A 25,782-nucleotide genomic window follows, 5' to 3' on the forward strand; every position below is an offset into this window, starting at 1 on the left:
TGCGAGTTCTTTTGTTGTGGTATCCTGGGTCCTGCGTTGTAATCTCCTGGGTCGTTTGTGTTTTGGTCTCTTTTCCATTAGCCTCCTGTGTATTAACGGCTTTGGTAATGGGTTGTGTGATGACCTTGTGAGATTTATTGCTGTGGTATCCTTGGTCTTGTGCTGTGATATCCTGGGTCATTTGCTGTGTTGCAACTTCTTGAGTTCTTGTGGTATAATTAAAAAACCATTCTGTCACAGCAGTAGGCTAGCCCCAAATTTAAAACTGAAACAACTGTAAAAGTCTGACTCACAGACGAACACAATAGAGAAGCCTGATGATGGCAGATGAGATTCTGCCGAAACGTTGCTACAACTTTAAAAGCACAAGTATAATGACGTGGGAAAATACCCAAACAAAGCTGAATACCATACATGTAAATACCCGCAAAAACTTAAGAAAACACACACACACACACACACACACACACACACACACATATATATGTTTTCACGGATATTTATATGTATGGTATTTAGGTTTCTTCAGATATTTTCCCATGTCTTAATATTTGTGCTTAAAATATTTTAATATTTTAAAATAAAAGCACAAATATTAAGACGTGGGAAAATACCCGAAGAAACCTAAATACTATACATACATACATACACATACATACATACTTACATACATACATACATACATATATAAATTCATTTTAACAAACACTATACAATATTAGCATGAGCCACTGCTTTGTTCATGGAACCCTACACAAGAAAGGTGATTTCAGGATTTCCTAGTTTAGTGCCCTTCTGCAAATTTAGTTTTCTAAGGATTTGGGAACTTAGGTAGTCATCTCACATTTGTATCTTGATTATCAAAGAAAAGAAGATAAAAGCTCAGGTGCCAAGAAACAAATTCAATTGCTCACCACGTTTCCAGCTTCAGCAGCTAATCTGGCAGCATATCGAGCAATTAACCGATGTTCTTCATCCAGTCTGCTAGGACTGTCCAGGACACTGCTAAACAAAAGAGACCTCACATTTACCAATTGGTATTTGCAACTCCAAAATATAAAATCACACCAGGCAAATAAGTCATTGTCCAACATGTCACAGAATTTAAGCAATGTATCTTGGGATGAATTCTCAAGCTTAACTCATGAGCAAGTCATGCCCAATTTCATTTCTTCATAAAAAAAGTAATAAATCTACAATCATGGCTTCGAACTGCATTTTGTTGAAATGCAATATATTTTCCATACAGTATTTCTGGGGGACACTGCATTTATGTAGGCAAGCTCACAACATTTGTCATTTACCAGCATTACTATTTCCAGTATCAATTTTTGAAATGTAAATGTAATTTTTTTAAAAAAATGGGTAAAAGATGTTTTAGTATAAATAGTATAAAAAATAACCTTGCACTGACTTTGTGTCACAGCATAAAGACTGGGTTAGTGGCTCATATGTTCAAAACACGAATGCAGATATCAAAACCATATTTCTTAAAAAATGTAGTAGAATAACATTAGCATAAATTTTTACGTGCGGAATTTCTGCCGTAAACCCATTATGTCCCCTAAAAAAGGAAATATGGGGGGGAGGGGAAATAAAAGAATAATATATAATGACGAAGTCATACGAATGGCTTGCAAAAACAAAATAAGAAAAATCCAAAGTGAAACACTTGTATTTTAATAGGCAGAAACATCTTGTACTTTGCTTTTCAATGACAAATGTAGTAAACAGTGTCAAATACTTTGGAATCCTAAAATCCAGTCAATGTGAATGGGATTTTTATGGCTGGAGAACATTAAAAACAACTTGTGCTTCCAGTTAAGTTTTCATTGTGCAATTCTTTATTGCATCCTTCAAGCCATTAAGACAAGAAAGACAGAATAACTACAGGTTGCTACTGGATTGGTAGCAAGAGGGCAGCTATTTATCACATCAGGTGCCAAAGCAAGAAATTTCCAGCAGTATTTTTCTTCAGATGGGTCCCAAAACAAGACAATTATTTTCTCTACTGAAGGTTTGCTAATTGCCAGGACTGCTGAGAAAACACTAACTTTTAAGAAGAATTAAATCAGAAATCTGATTAAAAGCTGCAATATGAACAGGCTCCCCCCCCCCTTCATAGCATTTCCCCCCAAGTGCAGAATCTGGGGGTATTTTTTTTGGGGGGGGGAGGGGGAATAGACCAAATATTGATCCATTGGTTGTGACAGGAATTGACCAACCAGCTTGGTTGGACTAGCTTAACATTGTGGGGTGAGAGAGACTAACTCCCCAAAGTCACCCAGGTGGCTTTCATGTCTAATGTGGGACTAGAATTCACAGCCTCCTGGTTTCTAGCCTGGTGCTATCAACTCATATCCGTCGGAACCCTGGCAGGTGCCTTCTTCGCTAGACCTAACTAGTTCTTGTAATATGAACAGGCTGTACCGTGACAAACCTGATCACATAACAGTTGACAGATAGAGTTGCTTATACCAGAACAAGGCCACGTATCAAAAAAAGTTCTGTCATTAAAATGAAAATATTTTAATGTCTCAATGAGCTAAAAGTAAACCCAGATTTTTTAAAGCTGAAGTCACAACAAGTTATTTATTTGATTAATGTTGTTTTATACTGGTTTTTTTTTCTTTTGAAGGAAACCTGTTTATGGTGCTTCTACATTTTATGGCAGATACATGCAATGCCTGGGACCTGTGGGTACATTTGAAGTGTTGGATGTATCAACTGGAAGCTATCAGGAAAGTACAAGTTACAAGACATTCATTCACCAAAAGTCAAATATTGGAATTGCCCACCACAATCTCCTCCATTACCCTCCTGTATACTCTACTTTGAAGAATGACTAAGGAGGCCTGACATATATTTGTAAATATGTTGGAAATTGGCCTACTGATTTCCAGAATGGCAACTGCCCATTCTTTAAGTATTTTTTCTAATATAATATAAACAACTTCCTTCCATTTTGGAAGGAAAATTGAATACCACTTTAAGAAGCATGGCTTTATAGCACAATGCCCCTTCTAGAAATGATCCCACTCAGAGGATCAAAAGGTGCTGAGAGATATTGCATTGCCTATTTTGGCAAGGACCTACTGGCTTTGTCTGTGGGAAGGAATTCTTTTCCTTACACTATTCTTTTTAAAAAGCTGTTTGGCAGCATAAGGCAACCCAACTCTATTTTGCATATCAAAGTATCAGGCATCTAGCAGGAATGGGCAAAATCAATGTGGCACAATATAGATGTGCACCATTGTAGTTTATCACTAGTATATTCATCCCAGGACTCTCTTTAAAGAAATCAAAATTAATTTCTGAAATTCAGGAATTTGGAAAAGAACTGCAATTACTTCTAGACAAAACTGCTAGAGCTATCCATTAAAACATATTCTCATCAATGACTCAGCTCAAACCATAGAAATCTTGATTCTCCCTATAACAATTCAGTAGTTCATCATTTGAAGTGTATAGGGAAACATTATTCACGCTTCCCCAAATTTAGGAGTTTTTAAGAAATTAAAAGATTTCATAATTGTTATATTTCATGCCCAACACTATTTATTTGCCTTGAACCATAGCAAGAAATCGAGTTAAAACTCATTTTGATATTGGTTCCAAATTTCCATCAGATTGTTACAAAACAGAATCTCCTTTAAAGCAATCTCGTTTGAAATCCAATGAGTGCATCCATAAACCTCTCATTTTTAGATTGCCTCTTTTTTTCTTCATAACATTTAGTCACAGACCTCCCTTTTGTTAAAAAAAAATATCAGTAATCCATTTTCAAGCAAACATAGATAAAATAAAAATGAATAACCACAGACCTTCCTAACACTTGTTTTAGTGGATGGGCTGGGCCAGCCCGCCCAGCTGCCGATATAGGGTATCCAACAAAGTTTTGAAAGGGAAAAGAATAATCAACCTGTGTATCCCGTACCCCTTTCCACACACAATCTGCTTGCCTAGCACTAACCGTGTGCTGCTTTGTAGCTGGCTCACATAGGCTGCTATCAGCACATGCTCATCACTGAGCCCATCGGAGGGGGCGAGGCTTTGCTGCAACCTGGGGATATTGAAAGCAAAGGAAGCAAAACTCAACAGAAATGAAGATGAGGCAATGAAATAATGTAAATTATTTGAGGAATATAACATGATTAAAAAATAATAGTTAATATATGCAAATGTTAGAAGGCAGCAGTGACTTAAATAGGCAGGACTCTACTGTTAGAAGCAAGGGATCAACAAGACATGAAGAATGAGGTAGCCCGTCATTATATTCCTTTTCTCTCCACTTCGGAAACTGCACTATTAATTTGAGCCTGCAATTCTGACAGGCAACTAGCAGCATCATTTCTAGAAAACAAAACACAACAGGTTTCTAATTCATGGAAGAGCAAGGATATTTACTTGGCAAACCCGAACTATAAACACTCTCCTGTGCTTTGTTAGTATGCATTAGCACAGGGGTGTCAAACTCATGCTGTCAGGCGACTTCCCCCCCCCCCCCTTTGCTAAACTGGGTGTGGGCATGGCCAGTGTGTGACACATCCAGCCTGCGGACTGGGAGTTTGACACTCCTGTATTAGCAGATGCATTGTTCTAACAGACATACAATTTTGATACCCAGTCAAAACAGTCTTCTTTTGATAATCCTACATATTCAAATCCATATCCATATTTTGGGGTCAGCAGAGGACTATGTCATTAGGCTGGAGCCTAATGAAAAAAAGATCCCATTTCAACTGTAAGATAGAAAATAAACTCTATTCACTATCTCTCTCTGACCTCCAAAATAGGACATAACATAACCGGAAAATGGAAGAGGCAGGATGTTCATTAATGGAAGTAGGGCCTAGTTAGACAAAGGATGCCTTTGATAGAAGGGGCCTGCTTCCCATATATTTCCTTTCGTACAATATAAAAGAAGACTTAACATAAGGAGAAAAAGGAGGAACAGAGAGATACCTCATTTGTGGTCTCAGAAAGAACAGAGGAAAACAGTTCAGTTGAGTCCTTGGAAAACTGATTAGACATGGGGTATAAACACTTTTTTGGATATCCCAAAACCAAAGCACAAAAACAAACACACACACAAACACAGAGGTAAAAGAAACAAGAAATGCAAGGTGGAGGAAATTATTTTGGACATTTTACATTTCATTAGTTTGTAAATGTAAAATGATTAATGCATATTATGGATATTCTACTTTGCTGTGCCATCCTTTCAAGGGTTGATGTAGGGGTTTCAGGGGTATCAAACTCACGGCCCGTGGGCAGATGCGTCATACGCTGGCACGCCCACCCCTCATTTTAGCAAAGGGTGGGAAAGTCACAGTAAGTCAGGTGATGATGTGACGAGGTAAGTTTGACACCCATGATGTATATGAATGTAGTGTCATCTTGGATATTCAAGCTAAAAATCTTAAAAACTGCATAAAATTGATTTTTTTCTTAGGGAGATTTTGAACTTAAGAAATCTAATACTTCATATTACCAAAAAACAACAATAACTAGGAGTCTGCTTTACTTTCCTGAAGACTTATGAAATATATTTATATAGGTATTTGTTTTTGAGCTGATTTCATCTTACTGTACCTAGGAACTGGCTTGCTCAGAGCTGAGTAAATTGTCCTGAAGGAGTCAGAACTCATTCTATGCACCAAGATTAGGCAGTTCCTACAGAAATAATGTTTAGTGGTTAATTGCGGACCCTTAATAATGTTACTGAACAATTCAGTAATGAAATAGGGCAACAAATTGCCCTATTTCATTAATTTGAAAAGGGCTGATTGGGTTCATGACATTTTGCTGGATTACTTTATAGTGCTCCACACTGTTGTTCAATAAATCTTTTTCTTAACTGATTTCTTTTTGTCCAGATTGTAAAAAAGTATTCATTGTCACAAATTCATTCTTTGGTAAGTAAAGTGCTGCTAGCAACAGCAAAAGGGATTTACATCATCTGTAGTACACAGAAGCAATTAACTGGAACTGGAACATTCAGAGCAACTTCCATATTCAGGAAAGCTTATGAAACACTGGATTTTTCTCTTAAAACAGGTAGACAGGAATCTGCAGTAGCTGCTTACTTGGCTATTATCTATTAATCTCCTAGTTTTACAGCTGTTCTCCTTCTCATAATAATCTGTGATGTAATGTAATTGTCTGAAGAAAATATTAATTGCTGTGCATTCACCATCACAAGGCAGCATGGACTGCGCAGCTCATGGCCTCTGCTGAAAATCAGATTTTTTTTTTCCAATTTGGAGCAACTGACCTTTTGGAATAACATTTATGGCCTAAGAATATTTACAATGCTCCCCTTTGACCCCACAGCTTGCTTTAATGTCATTACACTTTCCAGCTGGCTCGCTTGTGCAGTTTTATGAGCTCACCATAAAGTTGACCTTAGTGGCAACTAAAGCCACTCTGTGCAATAAACTATGGGGCCCTCCACAAGATCCTGATAGCACCGTATCAGAAGGTAAGGAATTAAGCTTCCTTCGTGCAAAAGAGGCAGACACCCTGAATGAATGCCTGGCGATATTTCAAAGTAATATGGCTCTTTGTCTCTTTGGAGGTGAAGAGAAGATTCTCCTCTTCAGTGAAAGTAGTTACCATTCACTTAAGGTGGGAAGCTCAGGCAAGGGTCCTTCTGCATAGAAATCCAACTGTCTTCAAGGAGTTTTCCATTGGGTAAAATCTGAGAATTTTTTACTGGTAAAGGATGATTTCCCTATTTGCTAACATAATTTTGGTATTGCTGTTTTTAATTCTTAAAACATTTTATGCTATTGTTATCTGCTCTAACAGACACTAGGCTGGAAAGCAGAACATAAATGTTTATAAAACTATTGGAAGTGTGTATGTTAGCATGATTTACACTAATAAACTATGAGCCATTTCATCAATGCATATATGAGCCATTTCACATCAATGCCATGTATTCAAACTATTATCTTGAAACAATTGGCAAATCAAATAAATAAATAAAATAAATAAATTATTTGCCTCACCTTTTAATCAGAAGTCCCACATCTTTGAATCTTTGATCATAGTCCATAATAAAACAAATAGGCCAGTCATCTTGAGGGTAAAAGAAATCTGTAGCCCTGATCTACTGAAGTTGCCATTTATATTAGTGTTTCATTTTCTGCATTTCTTCTGAAAGTGTTTTTAAATGTGAGATGGACTACAGACATTGCTAAAGTAATAAAAATGTTAGATACTTAATCATATTCACATTCTAATTTTCCTTCAAGGAGTTCAAAGATGTTCTTAGGTTCAGTTATTTTCATACCAATCCTGTGAGGTATATTAAGCTGACAATGTATATCATTTGGACAAGAAACACAAAAGAAAGTTTTGTGGCTGCTTTTTCAAGGTTGACAATTTATTCTGACCGAACATTTCACAGATGACAATAGGTTTTAGCAGACACAAATCACATTTTCAGAAGACAGATTAACCTTGCAGATGATTTGCAAAACAAGAATGAATTTAAATATTCTATCTTTCTATTCAGAAACTTTTTCTGCTGAAAAATATGCAATAAGTATAAAGCTAAGATTACAATGAGGGAGAATGAGAATATAGGCAAAAAAAACCCCAGTGTAGATACACAGTGTACCTTTCTTGTTCACTGAAAATTAAATTCTGGTTCAGTGAACAACTGGACAGATAAAAGCACTTAATATTCAATTAAACTGGTTCAGACAGGCCTCTCTAAGAAAGGTATTCCTTAACTATTGTCTTTGTTCACATCAGTGTTGAAAGCAATAAAAGGAGTCTTGATAGTAGAACTTAAAAGACTAGCAATTTCATATGGAAGCATACTGTTTTTAGATACTCTTATTTAAATGGTTAAAAACTGAGTGATTCTGTGATGACTAAACTAGGCCTCTCGTATCTAATTCCAATTTGCTTGATGCAAAATCATGATAATACCATATGGAGTTTAAATAGTTTCAGCATTTAAGTAGGAAAGTTTGAAAAAATATGGATCCACTGGAAGTTTTCAGCTAAAGGAAATGTTAAGAGACACGTATACAAAATGAAAGATGGGTGTAATCCTAAAGGAGATGTACTAGTAAGAAGCTGATATCTATAGAAAGCAAGTTACAAAGATTAAAGCACAAAGGGAAGTGAGCTTGTAAAGAAAATGAGAAGTAACAGAAAAAAACCCTGTTTTGACTATGTTAATAATAATTTTTTAAAAATCAAGAGGTGAGCTTGTTGTCAGGAGATATTGACAGGAGCAAGAGGTGGAAAAAGAACTGAATTCTTCAAAGTAGAACTGTGTCCAAATGGACTTAAGTAGAACAATTGACAAAACAAGGAAAATAAGTACAAGTAAAGTTGTCCTTTTATGAAGAATACTGACAACTAGAAGTCTCCAAAGTAGAGCAGCTAAGATGTAAGGAGTCTGGAAGGAAAAACCTAAGAGGTATGGTTGGCATTGTTGGGTATGTTTAGCCTGGAAAAGATTTTGGGGGGATAGTTATCATCACATATATGTGGTTTCTATTAACAATTCAAATATTCTCAATATACTTTTCTTTAAAAAATATTTTTTTGAAATCAAGAGTTAATGGGTAATTGATGGTTTTGATAGCGCCCAAAATGGAATGGGGCACCTAAACTATAAAACTAATTTTAGATTTCCTGTAAAAGTCCAGTAGATAACTATTGGAACAAGAAGCTAGAATGGATAAAACTTTTGTTACAGTCCAGCACAGAATTTACATGGGGAGGGGGGGAGACAAGGGGGACCTGACATTTTTAGTTCATTGGATATATTTCTCTGATGCACATCGGCATTAAAGATCCTAAAAAGTTTTCTGCAGAACAAATGTGCTATTTTTTTTTTGCATATTTAAATCAAATGGTGCATTACGTATTTTAAATCTCTGTAACTCCATTGTCTTTCTCAGTATGAAATACAGATCTGTGTCGATACAGCACACTGTAGAATGAATTCCTTGTGCAGTATATCATATGAAAGGTGGACATATTGTGCATTTTTCTGTTTCTTCTTTTTTTCACAAATCATACGATTACTATCAAATGGTCCCTACTTCCTTATGCAGTAACAAATCCAGAGGCAGCAATATAAAGTTTTGGTTCCTTCGGAGAAGAGCTTGCTCAAGACTGTAATTTCTGCTTTATTTACACTTTCTTATTTATTTACACTTTATTTACACTGCAGGTCATATTGCAAGCGTTAATCAACAAAATCACTGAAACTACATTAATTCCTACAAAAACTGAAAGTCCCCCAAATCTCCTATTCCATTTAGAATTATCAGTAGAATTTTTTTTTTGCCACTGAATTAAAAAAAAGAAAGATTGCTTTTCTTTTCTTCTTACTAGTAAAAGGGCTGGAAAGAGATTCTCAATCATTAAGAAACATTTGTCATTCTAAATGACAAACATTTTCATAAGTCAGCTAAACTCACAATATCTTCATATCACATAGGATTTAGCTGCATTCTTGATTCACAACTAAGTACAGGCATATTAGGCTAAGAGAGAAAATATGACAAATTCAAGAAGATTCATATTAGAAATCATGGGGGGCTTTGATTAATTCAGCTATCGGAAGCACTGCTAATAGGGGTGGGATGCTACCAGTTCTGCTTGGCTCTATAGCAGTGGCCCCCAACCTTTTTTGTCCCACGGCCCGGTACCGGCATCACAAAATGATCCACGGACCGGTACCGGCATCAGCACGCACGACCAAGGCGAGCTGAGCGACCGGCCAGCCAGCCGTCCCCCGCTTCTCCCCGCCACCTTCAACTCCTCCTTTGTACCTTTGTCGATGGGCTTTTCGGGCTCTTTCTTAATCTCCTCCTAATGCGAGACTCCACCACCATCGGGACGGCTCTTCGTTTGAAGCCGTCCCCCCTCTCGACGAAACTAAGGCGTGAGGATTCAGCACCCAAACGCCGCTTTCCAACCGATGGCCGACAAGCTCACCCGGAAGCACTTTCTCAAGCGCCGTCGAAGCAAGATGGTGGCGCCCACTTCTTTGCGGCCAGGTAAAAAATGCTCCACGGACCGGTCCCGGTCCAGGGCCCGGTGGTTGGGGACCACTGCTCTATAGAACCGGTAGCTCTGAAGAGCAGCAGACACTGAACAAGTTCTGTGTCTGCTGCTGTTTGGCCCACCCTCCCACCTGGGTTCTTACCTGTCCTTTATTTCCTGCTTTTTCAACCTCAGCTGCTTTGCGCGGCACAGCTGAGGTTGAAAAAGCAGGGAAAAAGAGGTTTTTCGAATGCTGTGTACCTGCGCGCAGCACTTTTCAACTGTCCGGGCAGCACAGCCTAAGGTTAGTTTACACACATGCGCAGTGCATGTCAGGTGTGCACGCGTGCAAAGCGTGCATGCGCACGCAAAATGTAATCACCGAACCGGTAGTAACGCCGGTTGAATCCCACCCCTGACTGCTAAAGCTTCAGGTTATCAACTGTATTTCAACTTTAACACAGTAGAGAGATTTGAAAGCTATTAGAGGGAAAAGTAAGAGAAAAATACATACTTGTATGCAGGAATATTTGCAGCTGACTTTTCTATTTATGCAGGATTTTTTAAACCTCAAATTTTTATTTTTAGTTACAAGTCTCTAACAAATTAACTCAACAGGCTCTCAAGCCTTAACACTTTCCTGCCATTGGCTTTGTATATGTACTACACAGTAATATAATTGGTTTGTATTTTGCTTAGTATGGCCACATTACATTATGGTATAGCACTAAGTACAAGATAGTTCACTATGGCTTACTTAAAAAAAATAATGAAAAAACCCTCCGGTTTAGAATTGTATGTAAAAAAAAGGCACTGATTTATTTCTTTAGCATGGAAATTTACATTCTGAATCCATACTAACCACATGATTCCTCATGAAAACACTTATCAAATTCTTCCTAGCTAAACGTCTGAAACAAAACTCATCACAAGCTTTCAGCCTAAGGTAAGCAAGCCCAACTCTCCAGTAGTGCTAGATATGCTAACACCATAGCTACTTTTTGGTAAAGTAATAGTTTTTTCAAGTCAGATTTGACCCTGGCAAATAGTCTTTTTTTAAAACAAAATTTTCATTGAATAAATTGTTAAAAACGTTGGACATGGTGTGATCGCCCTGACAATCCTGTTTGTCATACATATTATGGCATAAGGTACATGTTTTATATATATTTATACAACATTTTCTATTTCTATTTATCCGTTCTGCCAATCCTCCTATCGTTTGATTCTAGATCCTTCCTTTTTTCCCACCATTGATAGAATTCATCCCAAACTTTGTAGTATTCTGTTTCGTCTTTGTCTTTTATTTCCAAAGTTAATTTATCCATCTCAGCGCAAGTTCAAATCTTTTTTAATACTTCATCTTCATCGGGGATTTCTTTATCTTTCCACTTTTGAGCAAAAGTTAATCTTGCTGCAGTGATCAAAATCCGGTTTATATTATGTAGAAAAAGTTGTATGCCCAAGAGTTTTGGCATGAAATTCAGAGGTGATTTGAGGAGATGACAGGGCAAAAAGTGTAAATAGTCTTCTTGGCAACAGTTCAGAAATACTTTGTCATTGCATTTATTCCTGATTTTTTTCAACTTCCTAGTCTAGTAGAAAACCTAGGATTTCTTGATATTCTTTTGTTCAAACACCAATCTGGTTGGTCTCTTAGCAGCTCTCTTAGTTTCGGTTTTAGTACAGCTTTTAGTAATATTTTAATCTGTGTAATTTTAATGTTTTAATATTTTAATTATATTTTACTGTTTTATAACTTGTAAGCTGCCCAGAGTCACCTTGTAGGAGCGATGAGTAGCATAATAAATAAATAAATAAATCTGGTCCAACCCTGCTTAATCTTTTCAAGATCAGTCCCGGTTGATTTAATTGCTCCAGTCTTCTGTATGTGTTTTGGTGCTTAGATCAAATGATGTATCTTCAGTAAATGCAGTTTTTTCCACAATGGACTCTCTACGTATAAGAGCAGCCAAGCGCTGAGTATCATAATTAATGCTAGGATACAATTCTGAAATGTTCAGTACTGTGTGTGCCAAACAAACCCAGATGCAGTCTTCAGAAGTCCACCTGGGAACATTGTGCATATGATTTCTGGCTGCAATTTAAAAAAAAAAAAGGCAGTGATCTCTGACTGGGTCCTGGTTACCTTTGAAATAGCTTATGCCAAACAAGATCTGCTTGCCCATGGCATGCCTGTGGAGTTGCTGGTAGTTTCACTCTTTGGGTGATGTGTGGAGAGGGGACTTAGAGATGAGTATTCTTTATGGAAGGGCTCCTCCTACTGAATGCTCTTCCAGCAGATAGAAGAACCACGTTCTCACTCTCTCACATTCCGGAAGCTTTAAAAATCATGCCTTTTGGAGACTAAACTGAGGGCGGTCAAAGACACTAGAGTATGATGACTTTTTGATTTTGATTATATATGGCACTATTGCTTTATGATTAGAGAATTATGTTTGCTGGATATTTTGATAATTTTTATCACTGTATTGTTTGTGTGTTCTTGCCTGTAGGCCACAGAATCAAATGACTGAAGTGACCTGAAAATTCACCAAAATCCTGTTCTGACTTCCTTGAGATGAAGCTGTACAGCCTTTCTCTCAGCCCCTTTACTTTCCTCCTGAATTTCTGCCCAATTATTTTATCCTAAAAATCAAATCAAATCAATCAATCAATCAATCAATAAAATCTAACTACCTGAAACCAGCTGGACTCTATTAGGAACAGGGCATTGTGTACATCAGAATAAACTAAGAATGAACTAAGAATACTAAGCTAAGAATACTAAGCTCAGAAATTATAAAGTTGTAAATAGTGATGGTGCTAATATTACTAATCTCTCAAGACCTTCTGAAGGGAGAATCCTTGGGAGATTAATGTGTTTTCATGTGCATCTAGAAAGTCATGAGAATAGGGGCCATCTGTGCTTCAAGGAGCATTTTCAGAGGTGGGGGGTTGCTTCAGGAAACTCCCACTATGAGGCCTTCTTATCCTGGTTGGTGGAGCTTCTTAGCAGGCACTCTTTAAGCAGGACAGAATTAAAAATGGCACTGTTTGTCCCTTCAACTCCTAGGAAGTGGCAGAAATTAATGCAGTTCATGCCACCTAACTCTAATATATAGGAATTGCTATAATCCTTTATGTCTAATTACAGTAGCCACTCTACCCAGGCAAGTTAAGAAACAAGTGATATTTACCCTATACAGGTTAAACTTTAAAAATTAAATTTATATAAGAGAAAATAAAAAAGAAATATATTATTTACACAAACAGGAAAACAAGAAACTCTTCATAGTAGAATAGAATAGAATTCTTTATTGGCCAAGTGTGATTGGACACGCATGGAATTTGTCTTAGTGCAATTATTAAATAATTATTAAATAATTAAATAATATTAAATAATTAAATAATATTAGATAATAATATTTAATTATTAAATATAAATAAAAAGTTGCTCACAGTTGCCCTGTGGCAGCCAATAAATTTTAACAGTAAATAATAAATGGAATTTAAAAAGAAGGTACAACTGAACTTTCCTCCCACACAAGAAGGAAAGGTCTCTAATACACAATAGATGCGTTACACAATAGATTGTGTCAGAGACAGAAATTGTCAAAAATGTTTTTCTCCTCTTCAGTTGGAAGCCCTTTCAGTCAGCAGCAGGCGAACATTCACTTTCAATGGTTTTCTTAAATCTAACAGATAAAAATTTGGTTTTCCAATGATGAAAGCATGCATAGCTGGCAAGTAGGTAACATCTTTTCAGCACAGACGAGAAAAAGCCCCCCCCCACACACACACACACACACACACACACACACACACACACACTCTTGCTGAACAGACTCAAGGTTTGTTGTGCCTTCGGTTCTTTTTGTAAACTGAACATGTTTTAGGTTCAGTTTGAGAACTCTAAAGGCAATGCGATAATATTAATAAAAGCCTTGCAAATAGAGTCAGGGAGCAGTAAAGAGAACTTTCTGCTTGCAGGAAGCTCCACTTTTTCTTCCATCAAATCCTAATTGATTCATGTTAAAAAAAAATCTTACTTATATACATTTGGGGGAGGGGGGAACCCATCAAAGTGTCAAAACAAAGATTTATTTCACAGTCAGCATTTCCACATGCAGTAGTAAATCCAAAGGAAGAGTCTTGGTGTTTCAAAACTGGCTTTAGAATATACCAAAAACCTCAAATACATTTTTGTTTTCTAGAAACAAATACCTGAGTTCAGTGCAGCAATTCCTCAAAATGCAGATATCTCAAAGAGAATAGCAATAGCACTTAGACTTATATACCGCTTTATAGTACTTTACAGCCCTCTCTAAGAGGTTTACAGAGTCAGCACACTGCCCCCAACAATTTGGCTCCTCATTTTACCCACCTCAGAAGGATGGAAGGCTAAGTCAACCTTGAGCCTGGTGGGATTCGAATTGCCAAATTGTAGGCAGCTGGCTGCAGCAGAAGTAGCTTGCAGTACTGCACTCTAACCACTGCGCCACCGAGGCTCCTAAGAAGACCTACAGCACCCACCCATCCCCAAGTACTCCTACCTTTTTGTTGGCGTGGGGGCTCCCGAGGACACATGAGTAACCATAGCATCATTCATGTTAACGAGAGGCCGAGAAGGGCTGAAATAGAAAATGTTTGTTGGATGTTAGGCTCCAGGAAGACAGAACAAGGGGAAAATGCTTACTAGTGGTTACTGAAATGCTATTTCCCTTATCTCCTACACGGCTTCTTTACCTATTCTGCTGCAAAAGCAAGAACTCCTGATATAGGAACCCTGCCTGGTTGTTGCCATGCTTTTTCATCAGTTTCATCAGGACCATTTCCAGACAAAGAAAGGAGTTAATGTCACAGGCATTATAGAACTCCCTGTAAGTGACATAGAACTCTTGGCAGAAGGTGAAATGTAAATAATTTAAAATATACAAAACATCTCATCTTTGCACCTTAGATGCAGGCAAACTAGAGAACCTACCAGAAAAGGCTCTGTTTCCTTATGGAATTTTCCAGGCCCTAACAGGTTATCATAAGGAACTTCTGCTCTCAGAAATCAAGGCCATGAAAGTATGGAAGGAATTCACCCTGGTATGGGCTCAGAATAGTTATGCAATTGCAAAAATGTTCATGACCAAAAAAATAACAACAACAACCCAACAACAACGATTTTCCAATGCTCGCTTCTATATTTTTTGACATACCAAGTTCTGCAGAAAAAAATGAGCCCTTCAGTCTTTCCAATATTATTCACAAGACTAATTGACAGATACACCACTCTCCTTCTCAATAAAGTACTTGGAACGTGTCTGAAGTCAGTTATGTGGGGTTTGGAGGAGTCTTCCAATTATAGAACCAAAGAATGTGTTTTCTTTGCAGTAGGTCAACGATTAATCTCTCTTCCCTCCACATTTCAATCAAGAATGCAAGGAATGCATGAAGAAGTGAAGTTCAAGCATTAGGCTGCTCTTTTAAAAAGTAATTATTTCTCAAATCTATTCTATCTATTAAAGGCTCGTGTCAAATTGTTCGCAGTAAGGCAAAGGGCACCCAAAATTAGAGGTCAGATTTAGAAGCCTCAATTGCCTCTAAGACACGCATGGCTTCCAGAAGCCTAAGATGTAAAATACAATATTACTGCCTCTTCACCAATCTAAAAACATCTATCAAGCTACAATCAGTTCAACAGCCACTTATAAACTGTATGCCATCTACCTTCACTATAATGGATATCGATTAAGAAACAAGAACAATTTCATTGTAAATGTGAGCATTAGAAATTATTGAGGAAATATTTTCTGCCTTGTGGAAATGTACTTTGTTCTCTGCTAGAATTAAAAAAAAAATTTTTTTTAATTTTTTTTTAAAACAGATGTTTGTTGCAAAACCATCAGCTGTCCTGAGTTCTCAGGACTTCCACATAAATATTTCCTGATGATTAGATAGACTTGGAAAGGCCATTAAGGCAACTGAGTTCAACCTTCTGCTCAGCACAGAAATTAAAATATTCCTGATAGATAGTTCAGCCTAAAATAAGGGAAGGCAAAGGCTACCAGGTTGAATAGATCCTGCCATACATTGAAGCATGCAGGTTATACTTTTAATTCTTGTTTCAAATAATTCTTCTGTTTCAATGAATGGCAGGATCTATTCAACTTGGTAGTCTTTGCCTTCCCTTGCAGTATAGCCTGCATGCTTCTATTAATTTTTTTGTGCCTAAAATATAATCTATCCCTTAGATCATGTGTCTTCTAGCTGCTTTATGTGTTATTCTACTACAGAATTAAGGGCTTTTCATGTAGAAAGTTTGGTTTCCTGTAGGCATGAAAGAATAATAGTGAGAATAACCAATACTGCTTTCTTTGTTTCCTTCAAATGCTAATTTGTATTGCTCTTGTTATCTTAGGCATCTGATTTATAATATTGTACAGTGAATTATCACCAAGCCATTCCTGATCCGCACATCTCCATGGCTTTCAGACTTTTGATCCCTGCTAACTCTTGATAAGCAGGGAAGTACATTTAAAAATGAACATCTGGCAAAAAGAAAGGGATTTCATTGCCAATGCATACTAGACAATTAGCTTCTTACTGCCTCACTAAGCTTTTGCTTTCTTAGTTAATTCAGTTGATTAATTAATTGATTCTTTTTATGCATTCTGTTGTAAAAGTGTGGCCAATCACTGCTTTCTAACAAAAAAACTAAAAACAATGGTATTTGCACAATCAGCATCTAGTTATAGCACTATTCAGCACTATTGAGAGGGGTAAATGAATTTATCATTCGAAGACAAAAGGTCAGCAACACAAGCAATCTTCTGGAAGTCTCCTGTTAACCCACCTGTGGTGAGTCTCCACTTAATAGCAATAAAAACCCCATTCAGAAACCCCAAGCAGATAAAGCAGAATTGCCATCCTACAAGATTTTAATTCTAACTCATAAATAATGCCAACCTACTGGTAGTACAAAACTTGATATTGCTCTAAAATTGCCCAAAAGGACAAACAAAGCAGTCTGGAAACATGTACGTTATCATAAAGCGAATGATTCATAAACTTGTGGTTGCTCTTGCATACACAAACTCATACATTTTTATCTATAGAATACTATCTCTGTAGGAATACACACACACAGAGCCTACTTCCTAGAGTTGAGACTGGCTGGCTCAAGGTCAACCAAGGTAGTATTGTGTCTACAGCAAGAACTCAGAGTCTCCTGGATTTTAACAGGTGGACCTCTACACTAAAGTGGCTCAATATGGGTGTAAAGCAGAACCCCCAAATGCCATCATCTTCATCCAGCCTCATGCATTCTGAGATGTTCAGCAGAGGCCCCATTCAAATTGCCTGTCACCAAGATCATTTTAGGTCACTGAGTTGGAAAGTTCTGCATCTATGAAATTCTGCTAGCAGTTAATCAGGCCCATTTTTGTAGGCTTCAGAAAAAAAATGAGTGATGATTTTGTAGGCTTCTTCTTGAATTACATTTTGGATGCTGTTATTCATGATTGTTGACCTTGCTGGTTGTTCTACTGCTTTATGTACTATTTTTTTTATATTAGGTTTGCCACCTCAGGAAGATTCCATTCTAAAAATACATTTACATGTGTAGACTTGCAGGAAAAGTTTTGAAATAGTTTTGTTTAAAAGATAATGGAAGAGTCAAAGATATTCAATTTCTTATTAAAGAAGCTTGAAAAGAAAAGTGTTAATATAGTAACAAAGAGTTAATACACACAGAAAGAGATGTTTAAGATTATGTTGCCTTTTAGCTGTTTTACAGCAAGAGAAATTGAATTTCTCCTTTAGCTCAAGCTATTTTCATCAATAATGTTGGAATGAAAGTGAAAAGATGACCCAAACGCTGAAAGTTTGCTGATTGTGTGTGAGCTGAAATGCAGAGAGTCCTAAGAGCTTTCCAGAACCAGCAGAAGAAAAGTCTGCAGAGAGTCCTAAGAGCTTTCCAGAACCAGCAGAAGAAAAGTCACTTTGTACTATATCTGGCATCAAAAGATTTAGGTTGAAATATAGGGACATTGTTTTTACACAATCATTCTCTGTGTAAAAATCACAACCTTAAAACATAACACGAGATCACTAGGAGTTGAATTCAACTTAAGGAAAGCTATATAGCAGGGCTGTCAAGACCCAGGGGCTGAATCCAGGCCACGGGGTGCTTAGATTTGGGCCATGGGGCCACCCCGGAAACAGTGAAGGACCAGCCCATGGCGCCTCTGAAAACAAAAACAGAGTTTCAGAGGGCCGTATGTGGCCCTCCCAAGCTCCATTTTCACTGGCAAAAGGTTGTAGGAAGCCATCTGAGCCGAAAATGGAGCTCATGAAGGCCGCCCACAGCTCTCCTGAGCTCCGTTTTCACTGGCAGAAGGTTACAGGAGGCTGTCACAGCTGAAAACGAAGCTTGGAAGCCCGATTTCACTGGCAGAGCACTCGGACCATCACAGGCACCCCTGACACGAGTGATGTCGAGCTGACCACGCCTACGTTGGCTCCACAAGGTCAAGCACAACCCTGATGCAACCCTCAATGAAATTGAGTTTGACACCTCTGCTTTTTAGAGCCAAAGTTGCTGAAAAAGAAATCCACTCCTACTTCCAAATTTCAATTTTTGTTAACTCAGCTTTTGGATAGAGCACTTTCACTTATCTCAGAATTTAATTAAAATGACCCCTAAAACTGAAAGCAAGCACTTTGCATTTTACACCATTTATATGATTCTTCATGAAACTGAGACTTACAAATGAGCTATCTTATCTTAAACCAAGCCAGAGCAGGCCCTGGCTTCCCTTTATGCCTCTAGAAAGTGAAGAGAGGATAACAAGGCTTTGTGTTTGTAAGTGCTGTGGTCTTAATATTTTTGTGCCTTCAAGTCAAGTTAAACCCTACTGTCAATTAGTTATGTACTATCAATTAGTCATGACAAGTCCATGCAGTTTTCTTGGCAAGATTGTTAAGAATAGTTTGAAATCACTTTCTTCCTAAGGCTGAGAGAGAGAAAATGACTGGCCCAAGGTCACCCAGCTGGCTTTGTGCCTAAGGCAGGCACAAAACTCACAGTGTTCTGGTTTCTACCCCAGTTCCTTTAATCACTCCACCAAACTCAAACTTGGTCTCATTATAGGTTATTACATTTGCTTTTGACATTGGTCAAGATACGAATTATTCTGGGCCATGCAGTATTTTTTACCAGCTGCAGAAAGCGCAGGGATTGTCAAAGCAAAAACTGTATTTTAGACATATAGAATATAAGGGAAGTACAATAGAATCCTGAGGTATTACTGAGAATTAGGCATATGGAGGGACATCTAAAAGTGAACAGAGATGTCCATTTCATAACAATTGTTACGCAAAGCCTTATTTGGAGATAGTTGGGAAAGATGTTACAAAAAAAGTCAAGAAGGTGGGTTTCACAGCATGATTATAATCCTAACCTTTTAACGTACTTACAGCATGTGACAATAGCTTAGTGTCTATCTTCTGGAATCCTTCACATCAAAACTTTTGTTATCACAGTTGGTGAATTGTCCAGAAAAGGGAACTAAGCAATATAAAAAAGGAAAGATGTATGGCTGAGAAAGTTACCCATTAAACAAGAAAATCTGACATTACTCTAATATGAGCTTATCAGAGTGGTCTATGAACAGAGCAGTTTTTTTATTCACTGAAACAGACAGATAACAGCTTTCTGCACTTAGATTAGCTCGATGACAGTCCTACTCCTATCTATCATTGGATGGCATAGCTAAAAGGTTTTAACAACCACATGTCAGTAACCCAATCAAATACATCAAACTCAATTCCACTGAAGAAAAGAGCATCCAGATTTCCAAGATTTCAACAAGATAATGAATATCTATATATCTATCTATCTATATATCTATCTATATCTATATCTATATCTATATCTATATCTATATATATATATATATATTATATATATCTATCTATATATCTATCTATCTATCTATCTATCATATCTATCTATCTATCTATATATATATATATATATATATATATATATATATATATGTGTTTGTGTATTCAAGTAAGATAGATATAAATATAAATCACCTGAATGCATTTTTAGATTACTGTTTATATATTAGTAATAAAAATAATCAGATAAGATTATAGTTACAGCTAACAGACAAGGTAACCCAATTAAGTTAGTTTGCCCCAAAGACAAGGACTAAGTGTGAGCTAAAATTTTCATCAACTTTACAAAATGCCCCAAAAGTTTAAAAAAAAAAGGTGTGGGTAGGAGAGAGTGGAAAGAAAACTATTGATGTCCAATAGATACAGGGGGGAAACCAGAGACTGCCATTTGTATTTAATATTTTGAGTTATTTTTCCTTAACCCATGTCAAACATTAATATCAATCTTGATTCATTTCTCTCTTCCAAGAATTAGTTTTCCCTTTTGCTGACAGGAAACATAAACAATTGACCTTGCATTTTGCTGATTGCTTTCCCACCTGCTCTAAGTCTGCTTAAGAGACTATGAACTGCTACTTCACAAAGATTTCATTCCTAAAGCACTTCAAACCTGGCTCCAAAATTAGAGTAACTTAGATATGCAGGAAGTTACTGCTTTGTGCAGCTGTTCCATGAACTACCCTTGAGTGAATCCCCATATCTCCAGCCATTGTTGTAATCTATGTATAGCTAGAGGGGAAGGAAGCCCCGGCAACTTTTACTACAGCTTCATCCTTCACATCCATCTCTATAACCATGAGCTACTAAGAATTACTGGAAAAGGTAAGAATTTATCAATAGCATTCAAAGATTATTTGCTTGGCTCTTGAGGAAGTGCATGCAAAAACCTTCCTGCCTTAAAGCGGCACAACAAAAGACAGAAGCAAGTAAATACAGCAAACCTTCTGTGCTCAATGCAAAAGCCTCTGCTTTCCCTTTGCCGAAGAGGCATCCAAAGACACTCCTCCACTGTTGTCTCCAAGGAAACAGAACTGGCACGTGATGGAGGAACTTATACATGCAAAAGGCTGGCTTTCAGGGGAGAGAGAGCAGGTACCATCACAATAGTTCAGTGGCAAAGTAATTTCCCTCTTCATTCTCTAGCTAGCGTCCCTCTGCATAGTCAAGGTGAGTGGAGAGGAAGAGAAGCCCTCAACAACAACAACACACTCACACACACATACACACACACAGAGAGAGGCAGCTTCTACTTTAATTTTTCATGAAATAATTCATTTCTGCAGTTTCCCTTTAAATAACCTTAACAGCTTTGTAGATAAACCCAATTTAAAAAAGCAACAAGGACTGTTCCTTGTTAGTCTTTATTTCCATTGATTCTTAGGAAAGCAACTGTGGAATAGTATAACCCATAGTTATTATCCTTTTGAATAATTACAGGTTTTCACTGAGCCTTGTAACCACAGATTACCACAGAATTTAAGTCCCTCCCAGGCAATAAAACAATAAAGAGTTCTGACATCAGACCACAACAATCTTGGCCAGAAGTTCATCTACATTAATTTAAAATTGAATTTCTTTTTGAAAGCAAAATAGAGAAGATTGAGGATGAAAAGTAAGGACAGAAATAAAAAGGAAGAAAGTCACCTTACATTTACCAGAACAAATTCAAATTTGGCCTTCACAAATTATTACCAGGCTAGTCCCAGAGAAGGTGCCAAAGCCAGCATACCATTAAGAACCAGAAGTGAGAATGTGAACAACATTTTGGCAGAAAAGAAAACTGGTTGTCACTTATTTATGTGTGCAGCCCAGTTCTTGCTTCTATGAAGAAGGAGCCTAATCCTAAAGTCTCACTTCTAGCCAAATATTTGTATTTTCACTTCAGTTGTAATCTTATGCATCTGCAAACCATTAATTATTCTGCCTATGCAACCGCCATACACCTACTCTGTCTCTAAAAATCATTGGGGCCAAAGGATAGCACTGTGCCCTGCAGGGGTTGCCTTTCCAAAAATAAAAATGAGGTGATGGTAGGACAAAAACTGCATTTGATTTAATTTAAGCCACGATCAAAGGCTTAAAATAATTACTGTCATATTGAAAAAAATTAATATAATTTTTCCAAAGGACTATGAGAGTCATATCCAAATGATTGAAAGCAGCATATGGCCCAGAGGCCACCTTTTGCCTCTCATGCAAGATTACAGGAAAAACCCCAACTCAATGAGAGATCACCTGTTTTTCATGCAGGCTGGATTCATACCACAAACCTGACCAGTCTGAAAAGGAGATGGCTAGTTTTGTTATTTGGCACGGCAACTCAAATATTGATTTATCATATTGCGTTAATTGGGCCATTACATCATACTATAGTATACTATTGCTTGTGCATAGTAATTGTGTTTTATTAACATTAATGCACAACATCTGTGTTTTATTAACCTAAGTTTAGATGTTCGGTGCAAATCTTAGATTGTCAGTTGTTTAATTCCTGGGAGCAAAAAATAAATAAATATCAGTTCAAAAACAGCTTTGGAGAGCTGCTGCCAGACAAAGTAGGCAGTGCTGGAATGGATTTGGTACCATAGGGTGAATTTATTTATTCAAGAAATTTAAACTGGAGTTGTTACATAGCCACAGAACAATGATAACTCCACCAACCTGGCTGGCAGTTACCAGATGAAAATGAGGCCTTCTTCTCCAGCTCAATGATATTGTTTTACAGCCATCTGATATTTCAGCATGTTCTGGAAAGTGCTCACATTAACTGGCATTTACAAGACCCATTAAGCTCCTGCGATGAAAATATGCTATCGACAGGGTGGGAATGGGGCATCAGTACTTTATTAAGCTACAAATAAATATCTAAATATTTTAAAGGATTTAAAGATCTTTTCTGGCTTTCTTTCATATAGTTTTATCAAAATAACACATTGCCATCAAAGATTCACTGAGATTCAGATCGGTTATATCTTTCATCTACAAACCTATTATTCCACCTCATCCTTGGGGAACAAGGGATGATTTCAAAATGTCGCTATCCATCATAAATTTGCCATTTAACAGAAATTATACTATCATATACATTTTAAGGTTTTACCCAATGTCGACAGAAAGAAGGAATCTTGTAACAATTGAGGATTAGCATGATCTAAGATTATTAAATTAGGGAGTGTTCATCAATAAAATGAAGATATCACATCATGAAAACATTACCCTCAGATGTGGCTGCTTGTTTCATTTAACAAATTACATGATCAGTTTGTTAAAGGTAGTGATACACAACAGACCAATTTAGGAAGAACACTGAAAATTAGTTTGGCATTACGACTACAGTTTTTAACCTTGAATCTTCCTTCTCCTTTATCGCATTCAGTTACTACAAAATTCCTTTCTAATCTTTACAGAAAGCACATGTGTCCATAGACAAAGACTAGGAAGTCTTTTTATTTAAACTATAGGTGTTCAAACACAATTTGCTAGATTTGCACAAAATAGAAAAATATAAATAGGGAAAAGATTAGGTCCACTTCATTGGACTTTTTTGAAGCAAAGCTTAAATATTTGTTGAGGATGCTTTAAATTCAAATTCCTTCCATTGCTATGATCCTTTTTTAATTAATTCCAAAACCAGGTAAAGAAATGCAGTTGTGTTTGAGAAATGAAAGAAGAAATAAGTCAATTAGTAGCCCAAGGCTTGAATTCTAAAATCAAAGAGTGGGTTAGCATTATGTCTGGGTGTTATCAGTATCATCCATCAAAAAAAAAAAATCTTTCAAAGTTAATGAGGGAGAAATCTAGTTTTTCACAGTATGTTCTTTTTCTAAGCCAAACACTTAAATCATATCACACAAATCAGATACGTACAAGACAATGATGGGATGGAGCAAGGGAAATTCAGAATCATCCTCTGAAATCATAGGGGAAAAAATAGCCTGGAAAACAGCATAGCGCAAGAGATAGGCAAATAGACTTTTGTGAAGATAATTATTTTTATTGCTATCTCCCACTTCAAGAAACATAAACCAATTACTAAACTTCAAAGCAGCATGAAACAAAGAAATGAAAGTGTCAGGTGAAAGCAACCACACGTGAAAGGTCAAGCTGACAACTTTCTTGTGTCCTACCTATAGCACAAGAATCTCTCCAGACTCCTTGCCTTCCCTGTGAACAAACAGATCAGATACCATGGAACCTAGGGGGTCAGTCCTAGGTCTCTTGCAGCTGCAGAACGCCTCAAAGCTAACTCCCTGCTTAAATTCTCCTCCTTGCCTGGCTGGGAATTTCCCAACAGAAAGTGTCATCAGTTCTGTGTCAATCAATTTGGAACAAGACTGTGTAGACCAGAGGTCTCCAACCTTGGCAACTTTAAGACTTGTGGACTTCAACTCCCAGAATTCTCCAGCCAGCTATGCTGGCTGGAGAATTCTGGGAGTTGAAGTCCACTAGTCTTAAAGTTGCCAAGGTTGGAGACCTCTGGTTGTAGACCACAAAACTGAAGAAAAAAAATTATCTGTGCCTAATAAGGTAGATTCAAGGGAATGTGCAAATTACTGATTCACTGCATGAAAGCAAGCAAAGTTTTGCCTAGGATCCTGAGAAGAATGAAGGTTAAATCAAAATTAGAGGCCAAACACAAATATTTTGAGATATTTATTTGTAATCTACCTTATTGGTTTTTTTTACAAATAACTCAAGGCAGTGAACCTTCCTCCTCCTATTGTCCCCACAACAACTCTGTGAGGTAGGTTGGGCTGAAAGAGAGTGACTGCCCCAAAATGACCCAGCTGGCTTTCATAGCTAAGGTAGGACTTGAACTCAGTCTCCCACAAGTTATGAAAATAACAATGTCATGTAATATCAATTTGCATGCTTAAGTAACTTTTAATATGGGCCATTGCCTCTAAGTATTTTCAACTTTCTCACAGTAAAATGGGGAGGTGGGGAGGAAGTTCTGACCTCATCAAATCATTCAGGGAATGAAAAGCAAAATAGTGAAAACCTCCTTTGTGGCAGTCAAGAGAATTTAAATAGTGTGCTCCAGATGCAGAGGTAAGTCGGTTATCCAAGGAGGAAATGTCTTGATTACTCATACAATAACACCGTTATCTCTTCATCAGTCTCTTTGAATAACAGCAAGAATCATCCAGGAATACTTTTAGGGTTCATATTCTAACCCTTTCTTTTTTTAAAGTAATACTTCTATGATTTCTTACATGAATGTCCCTCCCAAAAAAGCAACCCTACATTGTATGGATGCCACCTTTGATATTAGAAATCATGATTTTATCGATTCATTTTATAATTAAGTGTGAACATTAGAATCACTTTGGAGTTTTCTGAGGTGGGATGTACAAGCTTGCAGCAGACTTTGTCAGCAGTTTCCTATAGCACTAGCACTAGGACCTAGACTTATATACCGCTTCACAGTGCTTTACAACCCTCTCTAAGCAGTTTACAGAATCAGCATATTGTCCCCAACAATCTGGGTCTTCATTTTACCGACCTCGGAAGGATGCAAGGCTGAGTCAATCTTGAGCCGGTAAGACTCGAACTGCTGAACTGCTGGCAGCAGAATTAGCCTGCAATACTGAGAGATTTGAATTGCCGAACTGCTGGCAGCCAGCAGTCAGCATAAGTAGCCTGCAGTACTGTATTCTAACCACTGCGCCACCACGGCTCTTCTATAGGCTCCCCTAACAGCTGATATTTTGAAGGCAGTCTTTGGTTAATAATAACTCGTTCAGTGACTGTTTGGTGCTAAACAAGAAGTTAGGGCCAGCCCTTGAAGGTCCA

The 25,782-nt window shown here is 37.3% G+C and overlaps 1 protein-coding gene across 10 annotated transcripts in view; it reads right to left on the reverse strand.

The window, feature by feature from the left end:
• Positions 1-25,782, reverse strand: part of DTNB (dystrobrevin beta) — a 120,494-nt gene that overhangs the window by 47,068 nt on the left and 47,644 nt on the right. For 4 of the 10 annotated variants that reach the window (XM_087959456.1, XM_087959469.1, XM_087959435.1 and 1 more), the window contains exons 10-12: positions 14,583-14,660; positions 3,974-4,063; positions 915-1,005 (exon numbers count right to left, since the gene is read on the reverse strand). In XM_087959456.1, coding sequence (XP_087815582.1) covers positions 915-1,005; positions 3,974-4,063; positions 14,583-14,660 — 259 coding nt within the window. The remainder of the gene's footprint in view (positions 1-914; positions 1,006-3,973; positions 4,064-14,582; positions 14,661-25,782) is intronic. The other 6 variants (XM_087959460.1, XM_087959450.1, XM_087959494.1 and 3 more) reach the window with 3 other exon arrangements.

The sequence above is a fragment of the Notechis scutatus genome, chromosome 1 (genome assembly GCF_049901735.1).
Source record: "Notechis scutatus isolate UNSWTSFEM ecotype Mainland chromosome 1, rNotScu1.2, whole genome shotgun sequence".
Classification (NCBI taxonomy): Eukaryota; Metazoa; Chordata; class Lepidosauria; order Squamata; family Elapidae; genus Notechis; species Notechis scutatus.